This window comes from Lithobates pipiens, unplaced genomic scaffold (genome assembly GCF_037356315.1).
Source record: "Lithobates pipiens isolate NorthernLeopardFrog02 unplaced genomic scaffold, aLitPip1_a1.2 Scaffold_19, whole genome shotgun sequence".
NCBI lineage: Eukaryota > Metazoa > Chordata > Amphibia > Anura > Ranidae > Lithobates > Lithobates pipiens.
In genome coordinates, this window is record NW_027507764.1 from 58685790 (window position 1) to 58707310 (window position 21521).

At 42.7% G+C, this 21521-nt stretch overlaps 1 protein-coding gene across 1 annotated transcript; it reads left to right on the forward strand.

Annotated features, from left to right (window-relative positions):
• The first annotated feature begins 1881 nt into the window (after nt 1–1881).
• On the forward strand, nt 1882–17527 carry LOC143995996 (thrombin inhibitor hemalin-like). Its single transcript, XM_077490787.1, has 4 exons — nt 1882–2003; nt 13727–13894; nt 14077–14244; nt 17301–17527. The coding sequence occupies exons 1-4, from the start codon at nt 1925–1927 to the stop codon at nt 17303–17305; spliced, it is 420 nt and encodes a 139-aa protein (XP_077346913.1). The 5' UTR covers nt 1882–1924; the 3' UTR covers nt 17306–17527.
• The last annotated feature ends 3994 nt before the right edge of the window (nt 17528–21521 follow it).

The window sequence follows — 21521 nt, forward strand, 5'->3', positions numbered from 1 at the left end:
TTGGAGCATGGTACTGTGTAATTACAAATCATACCAGGAGGACTGGATGTTCATGTTTTTGTCTCCTTTTGAAGCTTTCAGAAAGTAATGGACTGGTCATGATCAGGTTTAGAAAAAACAGCCTTAACAGGCATATAATGGATGGGGGCTTTTGACACAAAGTGGAAGTGAAATTCCTGCAAGCTATTGGTTGCCCTACCAACCTGGAGGCTATAACGGAGCCAAACATCTTTGAGGCAGACACACCCAGACACTTAATTGAAAAACAATTAACTACAAAATGATTCTGTGAGTATATTGTGGACTAGAAAAAGACCATTATCCTCCTTTAAGCTCTATTTGGAGAGATACAGAAGCTTTCTCTAACAAAAATGTAAGAATCTCAGAGAGTCCTTAAAGCGATAATATATCTTATTTTTACCTACAAGTAAGCCTATAATAATATCTCTTACACCTGCACGGTTTAGGAGAAATTCACCCTGCATGCAACCGCTGATGCCAGCGGCGCATGCGCTCTTGCCAGAGGAGTGATATCATTGCTGCTTTGGCCACTCACAGCGCCGGAGCCCACAAACCCAGAAGAAATGCTGGGGAATTGTGAGCCACCTCAGTGGTGACTGGGTACTGATGCGGGGACTTAGTTCTAAGGTACATATTTCATAATGTGCTAGAATACGATGCGTACTATCACATTATGCTATTGTCTTGCAAGTTTTTTTCCAGTTTACTACTGCTTTAAAGGGTCATCTATAGGTTCCTGTGACATATCCTAAGATTCATATAGTCAGACCATTTCTCTAAACAATTTTTACTTTATTATATTCAACTCTAAAATTAATTAATATAGGCAATAAAAACATAGCATGTGCTGTAGAAAAGGTTCCACTACATGAGAAGCTGAGCATCCCATACAATTAGTATGTCATCTATAAATCTATACCATAGACTTATGTGAATAGAAAACTAGGTCAGATCATCACATGACAAGAAGTTATGTTCCCATTCCCACAAATACAGGTTAGCGTAAGAGGGGCACAGCAGGTCCCCATAGCCACAACCTGCACCTGGAAGAAGTAGGAACCCTGGAATATAAACACATTGTCAGTAAGAATAAATTTGAGGGCCGTGATGAAAAATGTATTTAGCTTCCATTTGGATTGGCCTTTTTGGCATAAGAAGTGTTTTATGACCAAAATGCCTTTTTCGTGGGGAATCGAACAATATAATGCTTACACATCCACTGAGACTAGAAGAGCATTCTTAGGGATGTGGAGCCCATCAAGAATTTGTAAAAAATGCGGGGTATCCCTCATGTATCTGGGGAGATTTAAGACATAAGGTCTAAGGTATTCATCCACATAATGGCTTAGATTCTCGGTGAGAGAACATTGCCCATCGGTCTTCCTGAGGGCTTTGTTGTGCTTTTATGTACTTTAGGGAGGGCAAAGAAAGTGAGAATAACAGGGTGTGATGTACGTATAAACTCCCATAGGGAGGAATTTATATTGTTCAGATAGGCTTTTTTTTTTTTGAGATTAGGGGACGACGCCCCTGTGCCCCTTATGGACCGGCCGCTGCTGTTCACACCCCTCCTCCTAGAAAATGGCCAGGTCTCCAATGCTCTTAATTTCCAAGCCAGCGATTGATAAACCTTTATCTTTTTCTATTCGTATTTTTGTTTTGTTTTGTATTAAGTTTTGACATTTCTGTAATACAAATTCTGATGTTGACTGTGCAGATAAATATTGGAGATGACCTCCCTCCATCAGAGGTATTGAGACCACTCCCAGGTGCAGACCAATAGACTTACCCGGGTCTTGCTGTGGGTGTGGTCTCTCCTCTCTATAACTATCCACCAGGAATCTGGGATCAGTCTGCAGAATAACACTGACTCTTCATTGCCTTTGGTGGACAAGACTTCAACATGACAACCATATGTTCCCTTGCTGTGATTGCTGCCAGTCTGTTGCTGGTTCAGTTCATCTCATTCTCTGCAGCTGGAGGTCAGTCTTGCCGATATTGCAGTGTGTGTGTGTATATATATATATATATATATATATATATATATATATATATATATATATATATATATATATATATATAGAGTTATAGTGTGTGTGTGTGTGTGTGTAAAATTGACTATGTTGTCTAGAAAAGATGGGAATTTGTGGCTTTATTTTCCCTTTTGGTATAGAAACCTGGATCTTTGCCTGTTCATTACAAAACATGTACTGGGGCTGATCAAACAAACAAAAGATTTCCCAGTACACTTACCGACCAGCCTGCAAAATAACCAAATTAGCTTGTCTAACAGTTTACATTAATAACAGAGGGTTTTTAACGTAAACTGTTAGACAGGTCCGATTTGGTTGTTTTGCAGGCTGGTCGGTAAATGTGCTGGGAAATCTTTTGTTTGTGATGTGCCTTGCCCTTCCATGGGCACCTTGCTGCATAGGCCAGTTATAGATTGAGGTGATTGCCACTTTTATGTACTGGGGTTGTTTTCACTGGGAAAGACTGGGATTGATTCCCAATCCTGTGGAGCATATTTTAAATATTTTTTTTCCCTGAAGCTCTGCTGACTAGTCTCAGCTGGCTGTTCAGTGTTAATTTCGACTTTAAATTTCGATCTAGTTTCAGCCATAGTCTTTTAACTAAAATGCCATTTTAGTTTTAGTCATCTGAATTGTGTTAGTCATATTTTAGTCGACTAAAATCTCCAGTACATTTTAATCAATTAAAATCAAATGGGTTTATGTAAATTGTAAAAAATTGTGTACTTAAGCACTGATGTGAACCAAAAATATTAACCACTTAAGGACTAGTCTCGTTTTGAGATAGTGTGTGTGTGTATATGTATATATATATATATATATATATATATATATATATATAATTTTTTTTTTTTTTTTTCTAACACCCTAGAGAATAAAATGGTGGTCATTGCAATACTTTTTTTCACACCGTATTTGCACAGCAGTCTTACAAGCGCACTTTTTTCAGAAAAATTTCACGTTTTTGAATAAAAAAATAAAAAATAAGACAACAGTAAAGTTAGCCCACGCTAACTTGGAATGGCGTCAAACTTTTACCCTTAAAAAATCTCCATAGGCGACATTTAGAAAATTCTACAGGTTGCATGTTTTGAGTTACAGAGGAGGTCTAGGGCTAGAATTATTTCTCTCGCTTTAATGATTGCAGCGATACCTCACATGTGTGGTTTGACCACCGTTTTCATATGTGGGCGCTATTCGCGTATGTGTTCGTTTCTGCGTGCGAGCTCGTCGGGAAGGGGTGGTTTAAAAAAAAGTCTTTTCTTATTTTACTTAATTTTATATATTTTTTTCACTGTTTTAAAAATAATAATAATAAATTGGGTCACTTTTATTCCTATTACAAGGAATGTAAACATCCCTTGTAATAGAAAAAAGCATGACAGGTCCTCTTAAATATGAGATCTGGGGTCAAAAAGTCCTCAGATCTCATATTTGGACTAAAATGCAATAAAAAAAAAAAACACAAACAAATAAAAAAAAATTATCATTTGAAAAAATAACTTTAAAAAATGTACCTTTTAAGAGCTCTGGGCGGAAGTGACTTTGTGGGGGCCCATCTTCCACTCAATCTTGTCTCGTCTCCATACCTGATCACCGCTGCTGACAGCTCCGGTAAGCGGCAGAGGGCGTGGCACCTCTCCCGCCGCCAATAAGGGTGATCTAGCGGGCGAATCCACCGCAGAGACCACCATTATAGTAAACATGACCGGCTCCTGAAAAGATGGATACCTCGGTTGTGGCAGCAGCTGCTGCCGTTACAGAGATTTCCATCTTCAAAGTGCCGATGTATATCTACTGGAGCCGGTCGGCAAGTGGTTAAAAAGATAAATAAATGATTAAAGCTGCAGTTATTTCAAAAGTGTACTGATATCACCATATAAATAAAAATGTCAGACAGTGTGTGTATGAGCTGGTCTGCCCAATCCAAAAATCAAGAAAAAAAAAAGAGAAAGCCTAGTGCATATTGCACGGCAACACCCCTCAGGTTTGTGGGGATGGACCAGACAGTATTTAAAAAGAGATTTTATTTAATTATATCAAAAAATTACATAGTAGAAACAGTAAAACCAATAATGACACAAACCCATAAAGTATAGCATTATACCCTCCTGTATGTGATTAGCTAATAAATGCGGCTGATGAGAATAAGGCCTGACATGTTTCAGACTCATTTGTCCTTCCTCAAAGGCTTTATGTCATCCATAGCAAACATGTTCTATAATGTAAACATATTTAAGTATTAGTATAATAGTAAAATCATATGTAGACATATTTATGAAATAATACAGTCAGTCAATCTAGTTCAACAAGGCGACTATGTGGTTATACAGAATGGATATGGCAAATTATGGACAGCATACTTACATGCCTGCATTGATCATTACCAAACAGAAGGGAAATAAAGCAATGTGGATATAGCCTGCGCACAAGACTGCCGTGAGTGCCCACAAAGTATGTGGCTATGATGTGGAGCCAAACAAATAGTCTGGCGGACAGGAGCCAAGCGCAAATTTAAACTGCAAGGGCTCCTGTTGATTGGAGTACTACTCCCATCAATGTATGGTCAGCTAGTAAGCAGGAAAGTAAATCTGTAGCCTCCTGTCTAATCAAAGCAGAGAGAACAGCAGTAATAAAGGTATAATGTAGCATCAAAGCATTTAACAATATCTGTTAGTATTAAATCATTGAGATTAAAACTCGCATGAAAGGAGGTCTGAACAGGTGAACCATTCACAGCAGCAAGCGTCAGCAGTGTGAATGCTGCTGCTGGTGCTGGTTTATAAATGACAAGTGAAGCCATTACAAACAGCTGAGTGTGGGCTGAACTCAGCCCAAACTTCAGCTGTGGCAGATGAGGCAGACCATTGCGCCCATAGGCTGCAACAGTCTGCAACAGAGTCCCGTGGCGTGGTCATGTATTCAGTTTAGCTATATCTCACTTAAGAGTGTTCCTGTTATTGTCGCTGCAGTTTATTAAGTCGGTGTACTATATACTATGCAGACCATCCCTGTTCTCTTCCTAATAATATAGGCTGGCAGTTGATTGAGCTCAGCTGCAGTTTATTAAGTCAGTGTACTGTATACTGGGCACAGTGTGTAGCTAAAGCTGACTGCAGACAATTCCTTGTGTACCTATTCCAATACATCAAAGACAGTATGTCTGGAAGGCCAACAAGGAGAGGCAGACACACACAGGCCAATAAAAGAGGGCAAGCAGGCTCTGTGTCTAGAGGCAACAGTGCTGGTCGTGGACACTGTGCATCCTCATCAGCACGTGGCCGTGGGACACGATTGTCCTTTTTGCAGCAGCTGGTCGCAGAAGAGTTGGTAGAGTGGATGACCAAGCTGTCCCCATCCTTCTCATCCTCTCTCACCCAGGTTCAGGGTACTTTGTCTGCCAAAGCAGCCTCTTCTCTCGGCTCAATGGCATCAGTCACTCCTTCCCTAGCCCCACCATGTCCTGAGGAGTCCCCCGAACTGCTTGACCACAGTGTTGGGTACATGCAGCAGGAGGATGCGCAGCGTTTTGTGGGCTCTGATGATGGTACCCAGCTTGAGGAAGGCAGTTACGCAAGCCCAGAGAGAAGAGGGGTGACCAAGAAGGACAGCAAACTGGCAGTCATATTCCCCCAGCTGCAGCATACTGCCAGGTTTGCTCTGAGGAAGAGGGAGGGGATGATGAGGTCACTGACTCTACATGTGTGCCTGATAGGAGAGAGGAGGAGGCACATGTCCAGTGGGGCAGGATGCCTTCCAGGGGCCAGCTTAAGGGCAGCCAACCGACTGCATAACACCACAGAGCGCCGCATGTGCAGGGAGCTGCTGTCTCTGCACGTTATTCCAAAAGTTCTTTGGTGTGGGCCTTTTTTGAGACATGTGCAGCAGATCACACCGTTGCTATTTGCAACATATGTCGGAAGCGTATCTCGTGTGGCCAAAACAGCAGCCGCTTGGGCATCACATGCTTGACCAGACATATGTTGACCTGCCATGCAGTCTGTTGGCAAGCATACATAAAAGACCCACACCAAAGAATAAAGCGGACCTCTATTTTGCTCCTCATCAGCTGGTATCTCCAACCCCACTATACCTTCAGTCCTCTCAGAAACCTGCACTGAGAGGAATGAAGGTGTAGAATTAGGTGTGTCACTGCCAAGTACTTGAGGGCAATCGGCTATCAGTACACCAACGGTACACCCTGCCCCAGCTGCTTCGAAAAAAAGTTTGCTTCCAGCCATCCACATGCCCGGCAGTTGAATGCTAGCTTGGCTAAATTGCTTGCGCTTCAACTGCTGCCTTTTCAGTTGGTAGACTCTGCCCTCTTCTGTGAGTTTGTGGAATGTGAGGTTCCTCAGTGGCAGGTTCTCAAATGCCTTATTTTCATGGAAAGCGATTCCGGCTCTCTTCCGGCATGTGGAAGGCAATGTCTTGGCCTCCCTGGACAGGGCGGTCAGTGGTAAGGTGCATATTACCGCTGATTCATGGTCCAACAGGCATGGACAGGGATGTTACCTATCTTTCACGGCCCACTGAGTGACTCTGCTGGCAGCTGGGAAGGATGCAGGACAGGGTGCAGTAGTGTTGGAGGTTGTTCCGCCACCACGCCTCCAAAATGCTACTAGGGGTGATTCTGAAACACCTCTCTCCTCCACCCCCTTCTCTTCTTATTCCTCCATGGCCTCTTCCTGTGCTGATTTTTCCCCGGAACCAGTGGTGCTCCATAGGCTTTCAAGGGGCTATGCAAGGGCAGGCAAAAAGATGCCATGCAGTGCTTGAGCTATTGTGCTTGGGGGACAGGAGCCACACTGGGGCAGAGATTCTGTCAGCTCTGCAGGGGCAGGCTCAGAGGTGGTTGACGTGCCACACCAGCTTAAGCCAGGAATGGTGGTTTGTGACAATGGCACAAACCTCCTCTCTGCCCTCCAACAGGGACACCTGACCCATGTTCCCTGTTTGGCTCACGTCCTTAACTTGGTGGTGCAGAGGTTCTTGGGCAGTTACCCGGGCTTACAGGATCTCCTGAGGCAGACCAGGAAAGTCTGTGTGCATTTCTGCCGGTAATATAATGCCAGCTCGGCTGGCTGACCTCCAAAGGGAATTTAACCTGCTCAAGAACCGCCTAATCTGTGACATGCCCACCAGGCAACTCAACGTTGGCCATGCTGCAATGGCTGCACAAGCAGCAGTAGACCATCAATGAGTACCTGTGCCACTATGGCACCAGGACAGGGTCAGGGGAGCTTGTCTTTTTTCCCACGCCAGTGGATCATGATCAGGGATGCATGCACTGTCCTGTCACCATTTAAGGAGGCCACAAGGATGATGAGCAGTGAGAGTGACACTGTCCCTCTTGTCCACCTGTTGGAGCACACGCTGCGTGGAATAATGGACAGGGCACTTGAGGCAGAACAGAGGGAGGAAGAGGAGGACTTCCTTACCTCTCAAGGCCCCCTTTATCCAGACAGTGTTCCTGATGGCCCACTGATCGCACAGGAAGAGGACGAGGAGGAGGATTGTGTCAGCATGGAGGTGGAGTCTAGCATTCAGCATCAGCAGCAGTCTTCAAGGGGTCATTTACAGTCCCAAGAAACCAATGGACTTGTACGTGGCTGGGAGGAGGTGGCTGCGGATCAGCAAACTTACGCTGCATGACCTCCCTGATCCTGCAAAGCCTGCGGAAGGATCCTCGTATTCCTGTTATCAAGGAGAGGGATCATTACTGGCTGGCAACCCTCCTTGATCCATGTTACAAGGGTAAGGTTTAGGACCTTATCTTGCCGTCGCAGAGGATGAAACATCTTTGAGAGGCCTTGCAGAAAGGTTTGTGCAACGCGTTCCCAGAGCCTAGGAGGTTACAAATTCCTGGTCCTGGGCAACATATTGCTGAGACTTTGGTCAGTCACAGAAGGAGTGGTGGAGAAGGTGCAGGGGAGGGCTGGCAGCCTTAGGCCTGGGGGGCAAGTCCAGTCAAGTGGCCCATTGAACCCCAGAATCAGCTGACCAGCCATCTACACCACATTTCCCATACAGAGAGGGAGGGAGACTGCTCCACATTGCTCCAGAGAGAGAGAGAGACTGCTTGACACTGCCGGTCACTCTCTGTGCAGGCAGTGTGAAGCGGTCACTCTCTCTGTGCAGGCAGTGTGAAGCGGTCACTCTCTCTGTGCAGGCAGTGTGAAGCGGTCACTCTCTCTGTGCAGGCAGTGTGAAGCGGTCACTCTCTCTGTGCAGGCAGTGTGAAGCAGTCAGTCTCTGTGCAGGCAGTGTGAAGCGGTCACTCTCTGTGCAGGCAGTGTGGAGCGGTCACTCCCTGTGGGGCAATCATTTTTGAGCAGTCTGCCAGAGAGAGACTGCATGATTGCCCCAGAGAGACTGAGAAAAAGAGCTTGCCCCTTCCCCACAACCAGTACAAAGACCAATAAGACTGCAGGAAGGTGAAGACTAAAGACTGTTCTGTCACTGCCGCCACACTAAGTGCTACCTGTGGAGTCTGAAGCTTCTCTGGTGAGTGAGAACCACACCACTGGGCAAGCCAAGCCAGCAGAGTAGCCGAGAGTCACAGCGAGTTCAGCAGGCTAAACATGCAGGTCCTGCTTTCTCCCTGGCATGACCACCATATTCACCAGGGTGCAGGCTCCTCTTGTTTCATTTGCGGGTAGTGAGAAAAGCACATGCAGGTGCACACCCTGGGGCACCAGCCAGATTAAGGGCATTGTGGGCCTGGTGCTGCAGTGGAGCAGGTTTAGGAGTGGCAGGAATATGAGGCAAGTAATGTCATTTCCCAGCTCTCCTCTTACTGGCCACCCTTCCCATGTTTCCAGGAGCCTGTGCTAGCTTGTGCCCAGACTTGGTCGCAGTCACACAGGTGTAATGCTAGTGAAGCCTGGCACTTGATTTACTAAGCATCCATAAGACCCGTGTGTGGGTGTGTGCTCTGAGGTGAAAGTTTTCAAGCCATCAGAATACAGTGATCGCTGCCGGCAGCTTAGCAGCCAGCACTGATCACAAAAAAAAGAAATAAAGACAAGCTGGTTGTATTGTTAGTTGATAGATCGAATTCTGTGCAGCCAGTCTGCACATAGATTGATTGAAATTCTGCTTGTTCAGCAGAAATTTCAATCTGTCTATGGTGGCCTAAGTCCACCAGTCTCTGTTTAATAATATCCTCAAATCTTCTGAAAGTGGGGCTCCACTTAGGTGCAGAAATTCACTTTGAACTCCACCTTATTTCCAGAACTCTTTTTAGGGTCCTTTCACACTGAAGGCGCTTTACAGGCGTTTTAGTGCTAAAAATAGCGCCTGTAAACTGCCTCTCATGCCACGCCAGTGTGTTTTAAAAGTGCCCCGCTAGCGCTGCTAAAACGAGCAATACTTTACCACTACTGCCCACACCGCCCCAGTGTGAAAGTACCCTTGGATATTAGATGTGCAAACAATAAGGTGAGAGCACATCTAATACCTACAGAGAGTAATGGAAATGAGGTGGAGTTCAAAGTGAATCGTATAATTACCTGCAGGGATTGGCATTTAGAGGGTTAAAACAGGCAGGGATGAAATGTAATATCAACTCCTCACTGCCTGTCAAATGCCTCTGAAAAGTGACCTGAGCATGGATCACTTTTTAGAGGAGTGGCTGCTGCAAGTGAATACAAGCCTTTAGTGTGCTGCAGTGCGAGTGTACTGGCGGCTTTCACAGTCCCCCAGACTTCTTTTAGGTTGCACATTTTTTCTGCATTTTTTGGAATCGCACCAAAGATGCAGCATGCAGGACCTTTTGTGCACTTTCAGAACATGCAGTAAAAATGTGCAACCTCTATGGGACCAGGGACAACATGCAGGAAGACTGCCAGGACACCAGCACTGCAACCAAACCGCAGCATTCCAGTGTGAGCCCACATCATACCACCTAGAAGGTACTGCTCAGGCTGCTAGAAAAAAAAAAAAAACTCTTTGGCTGCAGAGTGGGGGAGGGAGGAGGAGTTCACTTACTAGGATGGTCTCAGCCTCCCAGGAGCCTCACTGGATTCCAGCCGACTGCTCAGATTGAACTTTCCTGCCCCACACATCCTCCTCACAGACAGCACATGGACTGCACCGGAGTGTGGGCGGGGAAAGAAGCAGGTCCTGCCTCTGCCAGCCAATGGTGTGGAGGAGGGAGGGGCTGGGCAGGGCTGTGCTGTGTAACACAGACTGTCAGCCCTGAAATTAAGACATTGCTGGATCACAGTACTGGACTCGGCCAGCTCAAGATCTGCGCATGTGTGCTCTTGAGCTGATGGCACAGCAGCCTTTGCCACAGCATATCAGAGCAGCCCAGGGGGCAATTGCATCCCTGCCACCCAGCCCAGCCCTCCCCTGCACTTACCTGACACAGGAGCCAGTGAAGTCACCGTTGTCCCCTGTAGTCCAGCGCATCCATCTTCTCGGTGGGGTCTCACAGCTCCGCCGCTGTCATTCGGCGAAGCCGCAATGACGTCACTCCTGCGCATGCGCACGGGAGCCAACACGCGCGGCAGCTCCGTTGTTGGAAATGCCGCTCTCAGTGCGCCTGCGCGCCGCTGTCTACGGCGCATGCACCGTAGACAGCGGTGCCTGTCTTCGGGCAAATATCTCCTAAACCGTATAGGTTTGGGAGATATTTCTTGGACCTACAGGTAAGCCTAGATTAAGGCTTACCTGTAGGTCCAAGAAACATCTCCCAAACCTATACGGTTTAGGAGATATTTTCCCGAAGACGGGCACCGCTGTCTGTGGCGCATGCGCCGTAGACAGCGGCGTGCAGGCGCACTGAGCGTGGCATCGTCGATGACGAAGATGCCGCACGTCTCGGCTCCCGTGCGCATGCGCGGGAGTGACGTCATCGCTGCTCCGGCGAATCACAGTGCCGGAGCAGCGAGACCCACGGAGACCCACCAAGAAGATGGACGCTCGGAACTACAGGGGACAGCGGTGACTTCGATGGCTCCTGTGTCAGGTAAGTGTCACATAATGGGCTACTATGCGATGCATAGTAGTCCATTATGCTTTGCCTTTGCAGGGAATGAAAGAGGACGTAAACTCATCAGGGTTTACTTCCTCTTTAAGGGTTGAACATGCACTACAGACACAGATTTAGCCATTGTGATATATAACGTCTTTATAAATAAAACCGAGTTTCATAAACAAACAAAAAGCTTGCTTTTTGATAAACAGAAGTGCGACTTTAAAATACCAAAACAAAAAAAAAAATCTGTAAACTTTATTGGTTGTAATGCCTTTGCACATATTACCTGACTATATTACCAACATTAAATATATTTCAGCCGCTTAGTAGATACCCCTTTACTTATTCTTATGGGATAGTGAAATAGTGCAATACACGTTTAACCACGTAAGGACTGCCCCATGTACATATATGCGGCAGGACGGCCTTTAAGTGAAAAATCACGTACCTGTACATGATTCCTCACTTTGGCTCTGGGGCGCGTGCGCACGCCGCCGGAGCCCTGCTCCCGCTGTGTTTGGACATCGGGTTCTGCGGCCGCGATGGCCGCTGGGACCTGCCAATCATTCACAGGAGAGGCAGAACAAAAATGTAAACAAGGCCGCTCTGTGAGGGAGAAAGATGGAGCTAAGCAGAAACACGGATCTCGGTTTCTCTCCAGTCACAGCTTTCCCCCACAGTTAGGAATCACTCCCTAGGAGCTCACTTAACCCTTTGATTGCCCCTGATGTTAACCCCTTTCCTGCCAGTGTAATTTATACAGTGACAGTGCGTTTTTTTTAGTACTGATCACAGTATTGGTGTCACTGGTCCCCAAAAAGTGTCACTTAGGGGGTTATTTACAAAAGGCAAATCCACTTTGCACTTCAAGTGCACTGAAAGCACACTTGGAACTGCAGTCACTGTACATCTGAGGGGTACATGCAAGGAAAAAAAAAACATACATTTTAGCTTGCACATGATTGGATGATAACATCAGCAGAGCTTCCCCTCATTTCAGATCTTCCCCTCAGATCTACAGCGACTGCACTTAAAAGTACACTTACAAGTGCACTTGCAGTACAATTGTAGTGCAGAGTGGATTTGCCTTTCGTAAATCAACCCTGTAGTGTCACATTTGTCCACTGCAATGTCGCAGTCCTGCTAAAAATTGCTGATCACCGCCATTACCAGTAAAAACAATAAAAAAAAAAGATTACATACTGTAAATCTATCCAATAGTTTGTGGACACTATAACTTTTGGGTAAACCAATCAATATACGCTTATTGTGATTTTTTTTACCAAAAACATGTAGCAGAATACATTTTGGCCAGAAATTTGATCCTTTACATTGTTTTATTGGATATGATTTTTTTTTTTTTTCAGAAAGTAAAAAATATTGTTTATTTTTTCAAAATTGTCTGTTTACCTTTTTTTTATTTATAGAGCAAAAAAAAAAAAAAGGCAGGGGTGATCTTATACCATCAAAAGAGAACTCTATTTGTAGGAAAAAAACATCAATTTTATTTGGGTACAGCATCACAGTGCCATATTGCAAAAAAAAAAAAAAAAATGGCCTGGTCAGGAAGGGGGTAAAACCTACCGAAAGCTGGTTAAACTTTAATGTGCCATTATTATTGGCTCTGGATGGAATCGTGTTGCCGATTTAGAAATGGCCAGCAGAGTAGTGTTCATTTTGATGTTAATTTTCGACTTAGTTTTATTCATAGTCTTTTGACTAAAATGCCATTTTAGTTGTAGTTTAGTCATCTGCATTTTAGTCTAATGCCCCGTACACACAGTCGGAAATTTTGACGCAAAAAGTCAGATCGGATTATGTTGTCCGAAAATCCGATCGTGTGTGGGCTCTATCTGACTTTTTCCGTCAGAATTTCAGACGGAAAAAGTTTAAAAGCTGGCTCTGAAATTTTCCGACAACAAAATCCGATCTGACTTTTTCCGATCATGTGTAGAGAATTCTGACGCATAAAGTGCCACGCATGCTCGGAAGAAATTTGGAGATGAAAGCTATTGGCTACTGGCCTATACGTAGTCCCCCTCATATGTTATGTATGTCACCTCGTTTAGAACGATCGTATTTTCCAACAACTTTGTGCGACCGTGTGTATGCAAGACAAGTTTCGGCCAAAATCTGTCGGAAAAAATCTGACAGATTTTGTGGTCGGAATGTCCGACCGCGTGTACGGGGTATTAGTCATATTTTAGTTGACTAAAAATAGTGTTAATTTAGTCGGTGAAATGAACACTGGTTCGGTTACTGTCTATGTGTTGGAAGCTCAAAGAGAGAGACAGGCCAAGTCTTTCTTTGACCGGCTTCTGTTCCCAGATGTTACCTGGAACAAGAGAGCATTATCAGTGGTGAACATTCATTTGCATATAAAATGTAGTTCATATCACAGGACAGACTCATGGATTCCACTCTTTATCTCTTTTCCATTGCCTATGACTTGCCTCCAAACATCAGTCCATGTAAGGCGTATGTAGAACGATATTACTATAAGGAGACTCAGACGGGTATTTCCCAGATATTTAGCTATGGTGTTTGTCAAGTAAAAATGCAAACAAATTTCTTACAGAAGACTCGAGTGTCTTCCATCCTCCATGAAACTTTTCAGTAACAGTCGTCTTTATCACCAATTATCTCTTCCATTGCTATTTGATATTTAGGTGTTGTTTCTTTCCAGTTCAAGTCTGTGACCAGCCTTTAGACCCCGGTTCATGTAACGGGCAGGTAGAGCGCTATTACTATGATAAGAACACGGGCACTTGCAAGGCTTTCATCTATACCAAATGTCGAGGAAACGATAACAATTTTTCTACTCTGGATAAATGTGAGCTTATGTGCAAACCAGGTATGTTTTCTCTTTCTGTTTGTCCTTGTATGTTTCTCAATATTGATTCATTCATTATTCATTAGTTGTATATCCAGCCCAGCAGAAACTTGTTCTATAAAGGTACAATAGTCATGGTGTTATCATGTCATATCTTTTTTTCATTGCTATTTGATATTGAGACGCTTATTTTATTTTCTCAGCTGTAAGGTGTTCCGTGTCTCCAACAATCGGTCCATGTGAGGCGTACATGGAGCGCTATTACTATAATCAGAGCACAAAAACTTGCAAGGAATTCATCTATGGTGGTTGTCTAGGAAATGGAAACAATTTTCTTAATAAGGCAGAGTGCGAACGCATGTGTAAATCAGGTATTTTCATTGTGTGTCATCATTGTATGTTGCTCAGTATGAATTTATTTCAGCTCAGATTTACTGTACACACTTCTTTTTCTAGTTCTAGTTTAATTCTATTGTTTTTTTATTTGTTTGTTATTTTCTATTCTGTTTTATTTTTAATTCTATTCTTTTCTGTTCTATTCTTTTTCTATTCAAATTTATTCTATTTAAAATTCGAATTTCAGAAGATCGATATATTCTATTCTATTTTTTCTATACTATTCTGTTTTTTTATATTCTATTCTTTTCTATTCAAATTGATTAGGTTTGAATTGTGGGAAAAGGTTATACTCTTTCTATTCCATTGTTTTTTAAAATTCTATTCTTTTCTATTATAGTAAAAAAAAATTTTCTTGTTTTTTCTATTCTATTATTTTCTTATATATTCTAATTCAAATTTATTCTATTTGAAATTCGAATTTCAGAAGCTGGTTATAATATTTTATTCTTTTGTATTTGTTGCTATTATATTCTATACTATTCTGATGTTTTATTTTCTATTCAATTTTGTTGTTTTACTCTATTATATTCTATTTTCTGTTCTATTCTAGTCTATTTCTTTTTCTATTCTGTTCTCTTTTGAATTGAAAAACTGTTTCAAATTCAAATTTGAAAACTATTTGGAATTAGAAAAATATACAAAAACGTTTTGAAAACATTTCAAATTCAAATTTCGTCCAAATTTTTTGGGTTTGTTTAAATTCGCTACTATTGTAATTTGGAAATTCGGATGCATCCAAAATTGAAAAAAAATTTAATTCGGAATGAAACAAACCACACGTCTAATAGATAGCACTTTCTTTTCTGTGGTATATAATCACCACTGTTTTTATTCTTTTGCTATATAAACAAAAAATACTGAAAATTTTGAAAAAAAACCCTCAAATTTTTATTTGTTTCTGTTGTGCAAATAAATAATCTTTCTTCATAAATTGTAAGCAAACTGTATTCTGTGACATTTTCTTTGGTAAAAATAACCCAAATCAGCATATATTATTTAGTCTGTAGGAAAGTTATAAAAAAACTCAAGTCCAAATCTATGGTATATATCTGAAAATTGATCAATCCTGATGTGCTGACGGCTTATCCCATTTCTTGAGGCCCTAACATTCCAGGACAGTACAAATGCCCCCAAATGAACACTTTTTAGAAAGTAGACATCCTAAGGTATTTACTAAAGGAGTTGTAAAGGCAGAAGATTTTTTTTATCTTAATGCATTCTATCCCTCAGCCCCCTTAATACTTACCTGAATCCCATCTCTTTCCAGCGATGTCCACAAGTGTCTTAGCCATCCTCTCCTCCTTATTGGCTGAGACACAGCAGTGGCGCCATTAGCTCCTGCAGCTATCAAAGTCAGTTAGCCAATCAGGGGAGCGTGAGTTAGGCAATCACTTTAAGAGGCATGATGAGTTTACATTTTTAAGCTGTAATTTTTTCGTCACAATTTTTTTAAAAATTAAGAAAAATTTTTTTTTTCCACATAACATTAACATATAATTCACTAACATACTGTCACCAGAGCAGCACAATGTCATAATAATAGTAATCACATCACTGTACATTTTTCCTCCAGATCTCCTCCTCACACACTGAGGAGGAGAACCCAGAAGCGGCACTACAGCCGTTTGTTGACATTTGTAACCAGCTGTGATTGGACAGAGCCAGTCATGTGGTAAAGAGCCAATCTCATTTGCCTTTCACCCCGATTGTGGATGGGCTGTGTCCACGCCTCATCCCCTATCATCATGCTGCGTGCTCCCAGGGGCGTGCACGAGCGGCGAGAAGTACAAAGCATGTGACCGGCTGTGATTGGACAATAAAAATGGCTCTTTACCCTCATTGGTGTTGGGCTGTGTCCCGAGGGACTCGCCTTATCCCTGATCACCGCGCTGTGGCAAGAACAGGCGGACATTATATGTTGTTCACCTGGAGGGAGAAGATGTTTCTGCTGTCATAATATTACTATGTCCCAGTATGGAAATGGTTAAGATGCATGGTGAGTTTTAATTTCTAAGTTGGAATTTTTTGTCAAAATTAAGAAAATAAATAAATTTGCTTTCCCCCCCCCCCCCACTTTTTTTTTTAAAACATACGGTCACAAGAGCAGCACAGTGTCATCATATGACCGGTGTGGTGGTGATCAGGGATACTGACTGTTGGCTGTATGAAAAAAATAATTTACTTTTTTTTTTTCCCTTTCTTTACAATTTTTTTTGCTACATACTGTGACCAGAGCGGTGTTACCATAATGACATTGTACTACACTGGGGAGCTTATCAGGATTTTAACAGTATTATTGCTTATAACAGTAATGATCACTGTTAGAAGCAATCATTTTTACTAATGGCATCCATTCATAGTCATTATGCACTACTGGGAGAGCTGTGATTGGCCACAGCTATCACATGGTACATTTCACTGTGCTTGTCCCTGTCTGTGTCCAATCACATATTTCACAATAGTACACAATGAATGGCTATAAATGCAAGCCATTAATTTTGTATTCTACGATTGGTCACAGCAATCACACAATACCGGGGCCAGCCAGGTACACTGATCTGTCATCTGCTGCGTCCAGTGGACACAGTGGGTGACAGATCGAGCCGCAGTGTAGCTACTAGAGCACAAAGGAGGAGCGCGACTGGGAGGATGTCATATGAAGTCCTCATGGAACCAGGGAGCTCCCACCCAGCCATATTACTATAGGTTAAGCAAATAAAAAGGTAACCAGCAATCTTTATATATTTTTTTATGTTATGCTATGTTAATGAGATCATGTAACTAATATAAAATAGGGGTTATCCCAATTTGGCTGCAACAGTGTCTAAATTAATCCTGAATACAGTGAACCCGTGCTTTGCCCATGCAGGGAAAAACATCGGGGTCACTTGCAGTCTGCTTCAGTTTAGGGTGAAGAAAACAATTACTTTTTAATTTTTATTTACTGTGTTTTTTTCCCCTTATCTATAACATGCCTGCAATGGACTTGGTTATTAATTTGTAAATTTTTGTTTTTCTTCTCTGACAGCCTAATGAACCTCACCGATGTGGGATTACTTTAGGATGTCATCTTTGGACTTCGAGCATATGTTCTCTTAAGTGGAGAATGTTTGACATTGCAGAGTATTGGAATGTATTGTATTCCTTTCAAAATATTGTAAGAGGTTGTATCTTGTTTGAGCTTTCCTGACCATTTGTCATCCATGGTTCAATTGTCATCTATGGTTCAACCTTTAAATAAACATATTAACCCTTTCATGACTAAGCCTATTTCTGTCATTTGTTGCTTGCAAGTTAAAATCCATATTTTTTGCTAGAAAATCCCCCAAATATTATATATATATATTTTAGCAGAGAATCTAGAGAATAAAATGGAGTTTGTTGCAATATTTTATGTCACACTGTATTTGCGCAGCGGCCTTGCACTTTTTTTTTTTTTTCAAATAATTTTTATTGGGAGATAAAACAATATAAAGGCACATATAAAAAAGAAAAAAATACAGATCCATTGCATTTTCTTAAGATACCGTGAGATACAAAAGACGTTCAATAACAGCAAAGACAGGGATAATAAAGTACAATACGAACCAGACTAGATGGATCAGTGTCTGTCTTGAACCCTAACAGTAGCAGGCGCTATAAACAGGCTCAAAAGAGATCTAAGGCCTAGCCAGGAATTATCAAGCAAGTTCTTGAAACTAAATAAAGAGAGTAAGGGGAGGGAATGAAAGAAAAAAGAGAGGGGGAGGGAGGGAGAGGAGGAAGGGGGGAGGAAGGGGATTGGCGAGGTATAGAAAATTGCGCTGTGAAGGGTTCGTTTGTAGTGTCCATAGAAAAAAGTCCTGGAGAAGAGCTTCGGCACTTTTTAAATAAATGCAATTTTTTAGGAAAAAAAGGCACTTTCATGAATTAAAAAAAACTAAACAGTAAAGTTATAATGTTATGCAGAGTAAATAAATATCCAATATGTCATGCTTTGAAATTGCGAACGCTTGTGGAATGGTGACAAACCAAGGTACCTAAAAATCTCCATAGGAGGCACATTAAAAAAAAAAAAAAAAAAAAAGGATACCAGGTTAGAGTTACAGAGGAGGTCTAGTACTAGAATTATTGCTCTCACTCTGATCACGGCGATACCTCACATGTGTGATTTGAACACCATTTACATATGCGGGCGTGACTTATGTGTGCGCTTTCATTGCTGCGCAAGCTCACGGGGACGCTTTAAAAAAAAATGAATTTATTTTTATTTTTTACATTATCCCTTTCAAAAAAAATGTGATCACTTTTAATGCTGTAACAAGGAATGTAAACATCCCCTGTGACAGTAATAAGTGGTGACAGGTATAGTGATGGATGAACTTCCGACGGGACACAACGCGGCCAAAAGTTTGCGAACCGCAAAGTTCGTGGTGGACCCCACTGACTTTAATGGTAGGCGAACCTTAAAAACCTCCAGGTCATATTTTCAGCCACAAAATACTTACTAGCTGTGCACACATAGTCCCACAACATGGACACTGACATAACAAAAGTATTAAGTGAATCTGGGATCGACAATGACAAGCATTCTTTTTTATCTGTGAAATTTTGACAATTCAGGAGCGCATGAAGGACATGGAGAATAGGCAAGGTCAGGCCAGGCTATGAAGGGGGTGCAGGAGATTATCAGTGCACAGTCAGGGCAGCGCAGTCCTGTGCCAGTGTCCCAGTGTGCCAACCTGTGCTTGAGACCCTCCCTCTGCCCGGCCCTTACCCCCACCTATGCAGGGTTCCACTGCTGTGGTCCGGAGGTGCCAGTCCCATGCTTATCCTCAGCCATGGGGCTGGCACTGCCTGCTGATTGGCTTCTCCACTGCTATCTCCCTCACTGACACCAGCACTGAGATAGAGACTGAGCACTGACACCAGCACCGTGATAGAGAGCACTGACACCTGCACCGAGATAGAGAGCACTGACACCACACCAGCATCGAGATAGAGAGCACTGACACCACACCAGCACCGAGATAGAGAGCACTGACACCACACCAGCACCGTGATAGAGAGCACTTAAGGACCTTTGTGGACCTAGTAGCTAGTGATTTGCAGACTGTCCCTGATCCAAACACCAAACTGTCCCTCAGTTCCACACTGATAAAAGACAACTGCAGAATCGGGCAGCAATCAGCTCAGCAGCACAGCAGTCAAGAATAATATGCTTTCTATATTTGAAAGAAAGTATATTATACGTGTACAACCCTATATACTGTACACCTATACCAGTCCTTAAAAGGACCTTTGTGGACCTAGTAGCTAGTGATTTGCAGACCGTCCCTGCTTCAAACACCAAACTGTCCCTCCCTACACTGATAAAAGACATCTGCAGAATTGGTCAGCAAGCACTCAGCAGCACAGCAGTGCACCATAATATACTTGAAAGAAAGTATATTATAAGTGTATTACAACCCCATATACTGTACACCTATACCAGTCCTTAAAAGGACTTTTTTGGACCTAATAGTAATAGATAGTGATTAAACTGACTGTCCCTGCTCCACATAGCGTCCTTTCCCTACACTGACAAAAGACAGAATGTAAAATGGCCGCCAGATCAGGTCTATTTATAAGGTAGGGGGTATGTCCAATTGTCCATGTGCTGAAATGTCTCAATTGGCTGTCCTGTACCCCATGATGGATGTGTCATGGGTCAAAGTCCTTCACAATGTAAACAAATATGGCTGCCACGCACAGCGCCAGAAGTCCGCTGGTTTGGCGAATCGCGAACAAGCAAAATTTGCCACGAACCGACCACCGGGCGAACCGCAAGGCCATCTCTAGACAGGTACTCTTTATGGAGGGATCGGGGGTGTAAAAGATCCCAAATCCCTCCTTTGCAATTCAAAGTATTAAGATAGGCAATAACAGTGATTTTGAATACTGCCTTTTTTGTATAATGGAGCCATTGGCAGCCGAGTAAACTGGAAGTGATGTTGTGACTTTGCTTCCGTGTTTACAGAAAGAAGACTGAAACAAAGCCATTTCCGGCTTCGTTCCAGTCTTATTCCAGCCGGCAGAAGTGGCTGATCGTGTCCCGGGTCTCCTGGTGGGAATGGGAGGACAGGGAAGAGCAGCGGAATGCAACCAGAACGTCCCCTCTCACTCCTACGGGATAACAGCCGATCGGCTTTTAGCCGCATCGGTTGTTATGCCTGAACAGCCGATCAACCGCTCTAAAAAACGGTACCGGAATGATGCATTCATCATCTCAGTACAACCCCTTAAAGACCATATGTGCGTACACTCAGCGGGAAGGAGTTAACTCAAATTTGTTTGTTCATTATCATTTAAAGCAGGGGTGTCCAACCTTTTGAGCTTACTGGGCCACACTGGAAGAAGACCCTCATGCATACTCATGCACACAGGACGTTATAAAAACACCAGTAGTATTAGCTGTAGCTGTAGAATGAGTTTTTGCAGTAGCATTTTTTTTTTTGCGTTTATTTTGAGTTTTTTAGCTGTTGCATTTTTTAGATTTTGCTAAAAAAATAAATAAAAAAAATACACAAAATTGTATGGCTCAAAAATGCTGATAAATGCAGAATAGCCATGTTTTTCATCTTCTTTTCAGTTTTTAGCTTTTATCAGAGTTAGGCTCCATGCACACTAGCATTAGCATTTTTTTTTCTGCTCCTCGAAGCCAAATAGTGTTATCCTATGTGTCCATGCACACTACTTTAGGCTATTATCCTTTTTTGAGCTTCAGCATCTAGGAGCAGAAAAAAAAATGTTTTTGTAGAGTTTCGTGGAGTGTTTTTCCAGCAGAATCCCCTTTTACTGCAAAAATGACAATAAAATGCTAATGCTCCTAAACGCTGCTAAAACGCTACTACAAAAAGCTATTACTAGCGTTTTTATCCAGTGATTATTTTTTTCCAGCTTTTTTTCGCTTAAAAAAATGCTAGTGGGCATGGAGCCAGAGCGTTTTGACAGCTGAAAAACTCTTCTTAAAGAGGTTGTAAACCTCCCTCTGCAAGTTGTACCTGTGTATAAGTACTGTAAATACCCCTGAAATGTGTGCCACTTAGAAATATTTATTGTTTACTGTGCCCTGAAGGAATGGCCATGTGTGCCGTGACCAGCAGCTCCCGCGCGTACGTATATTATGCCGACACGTTTCGCCCACATGGGGGCTTCCTCAGGGGATTCATTCAGACAATCAACACTATAAAAAGAAAAATAATACAGTAACAAAAAAAACATGGTAAAC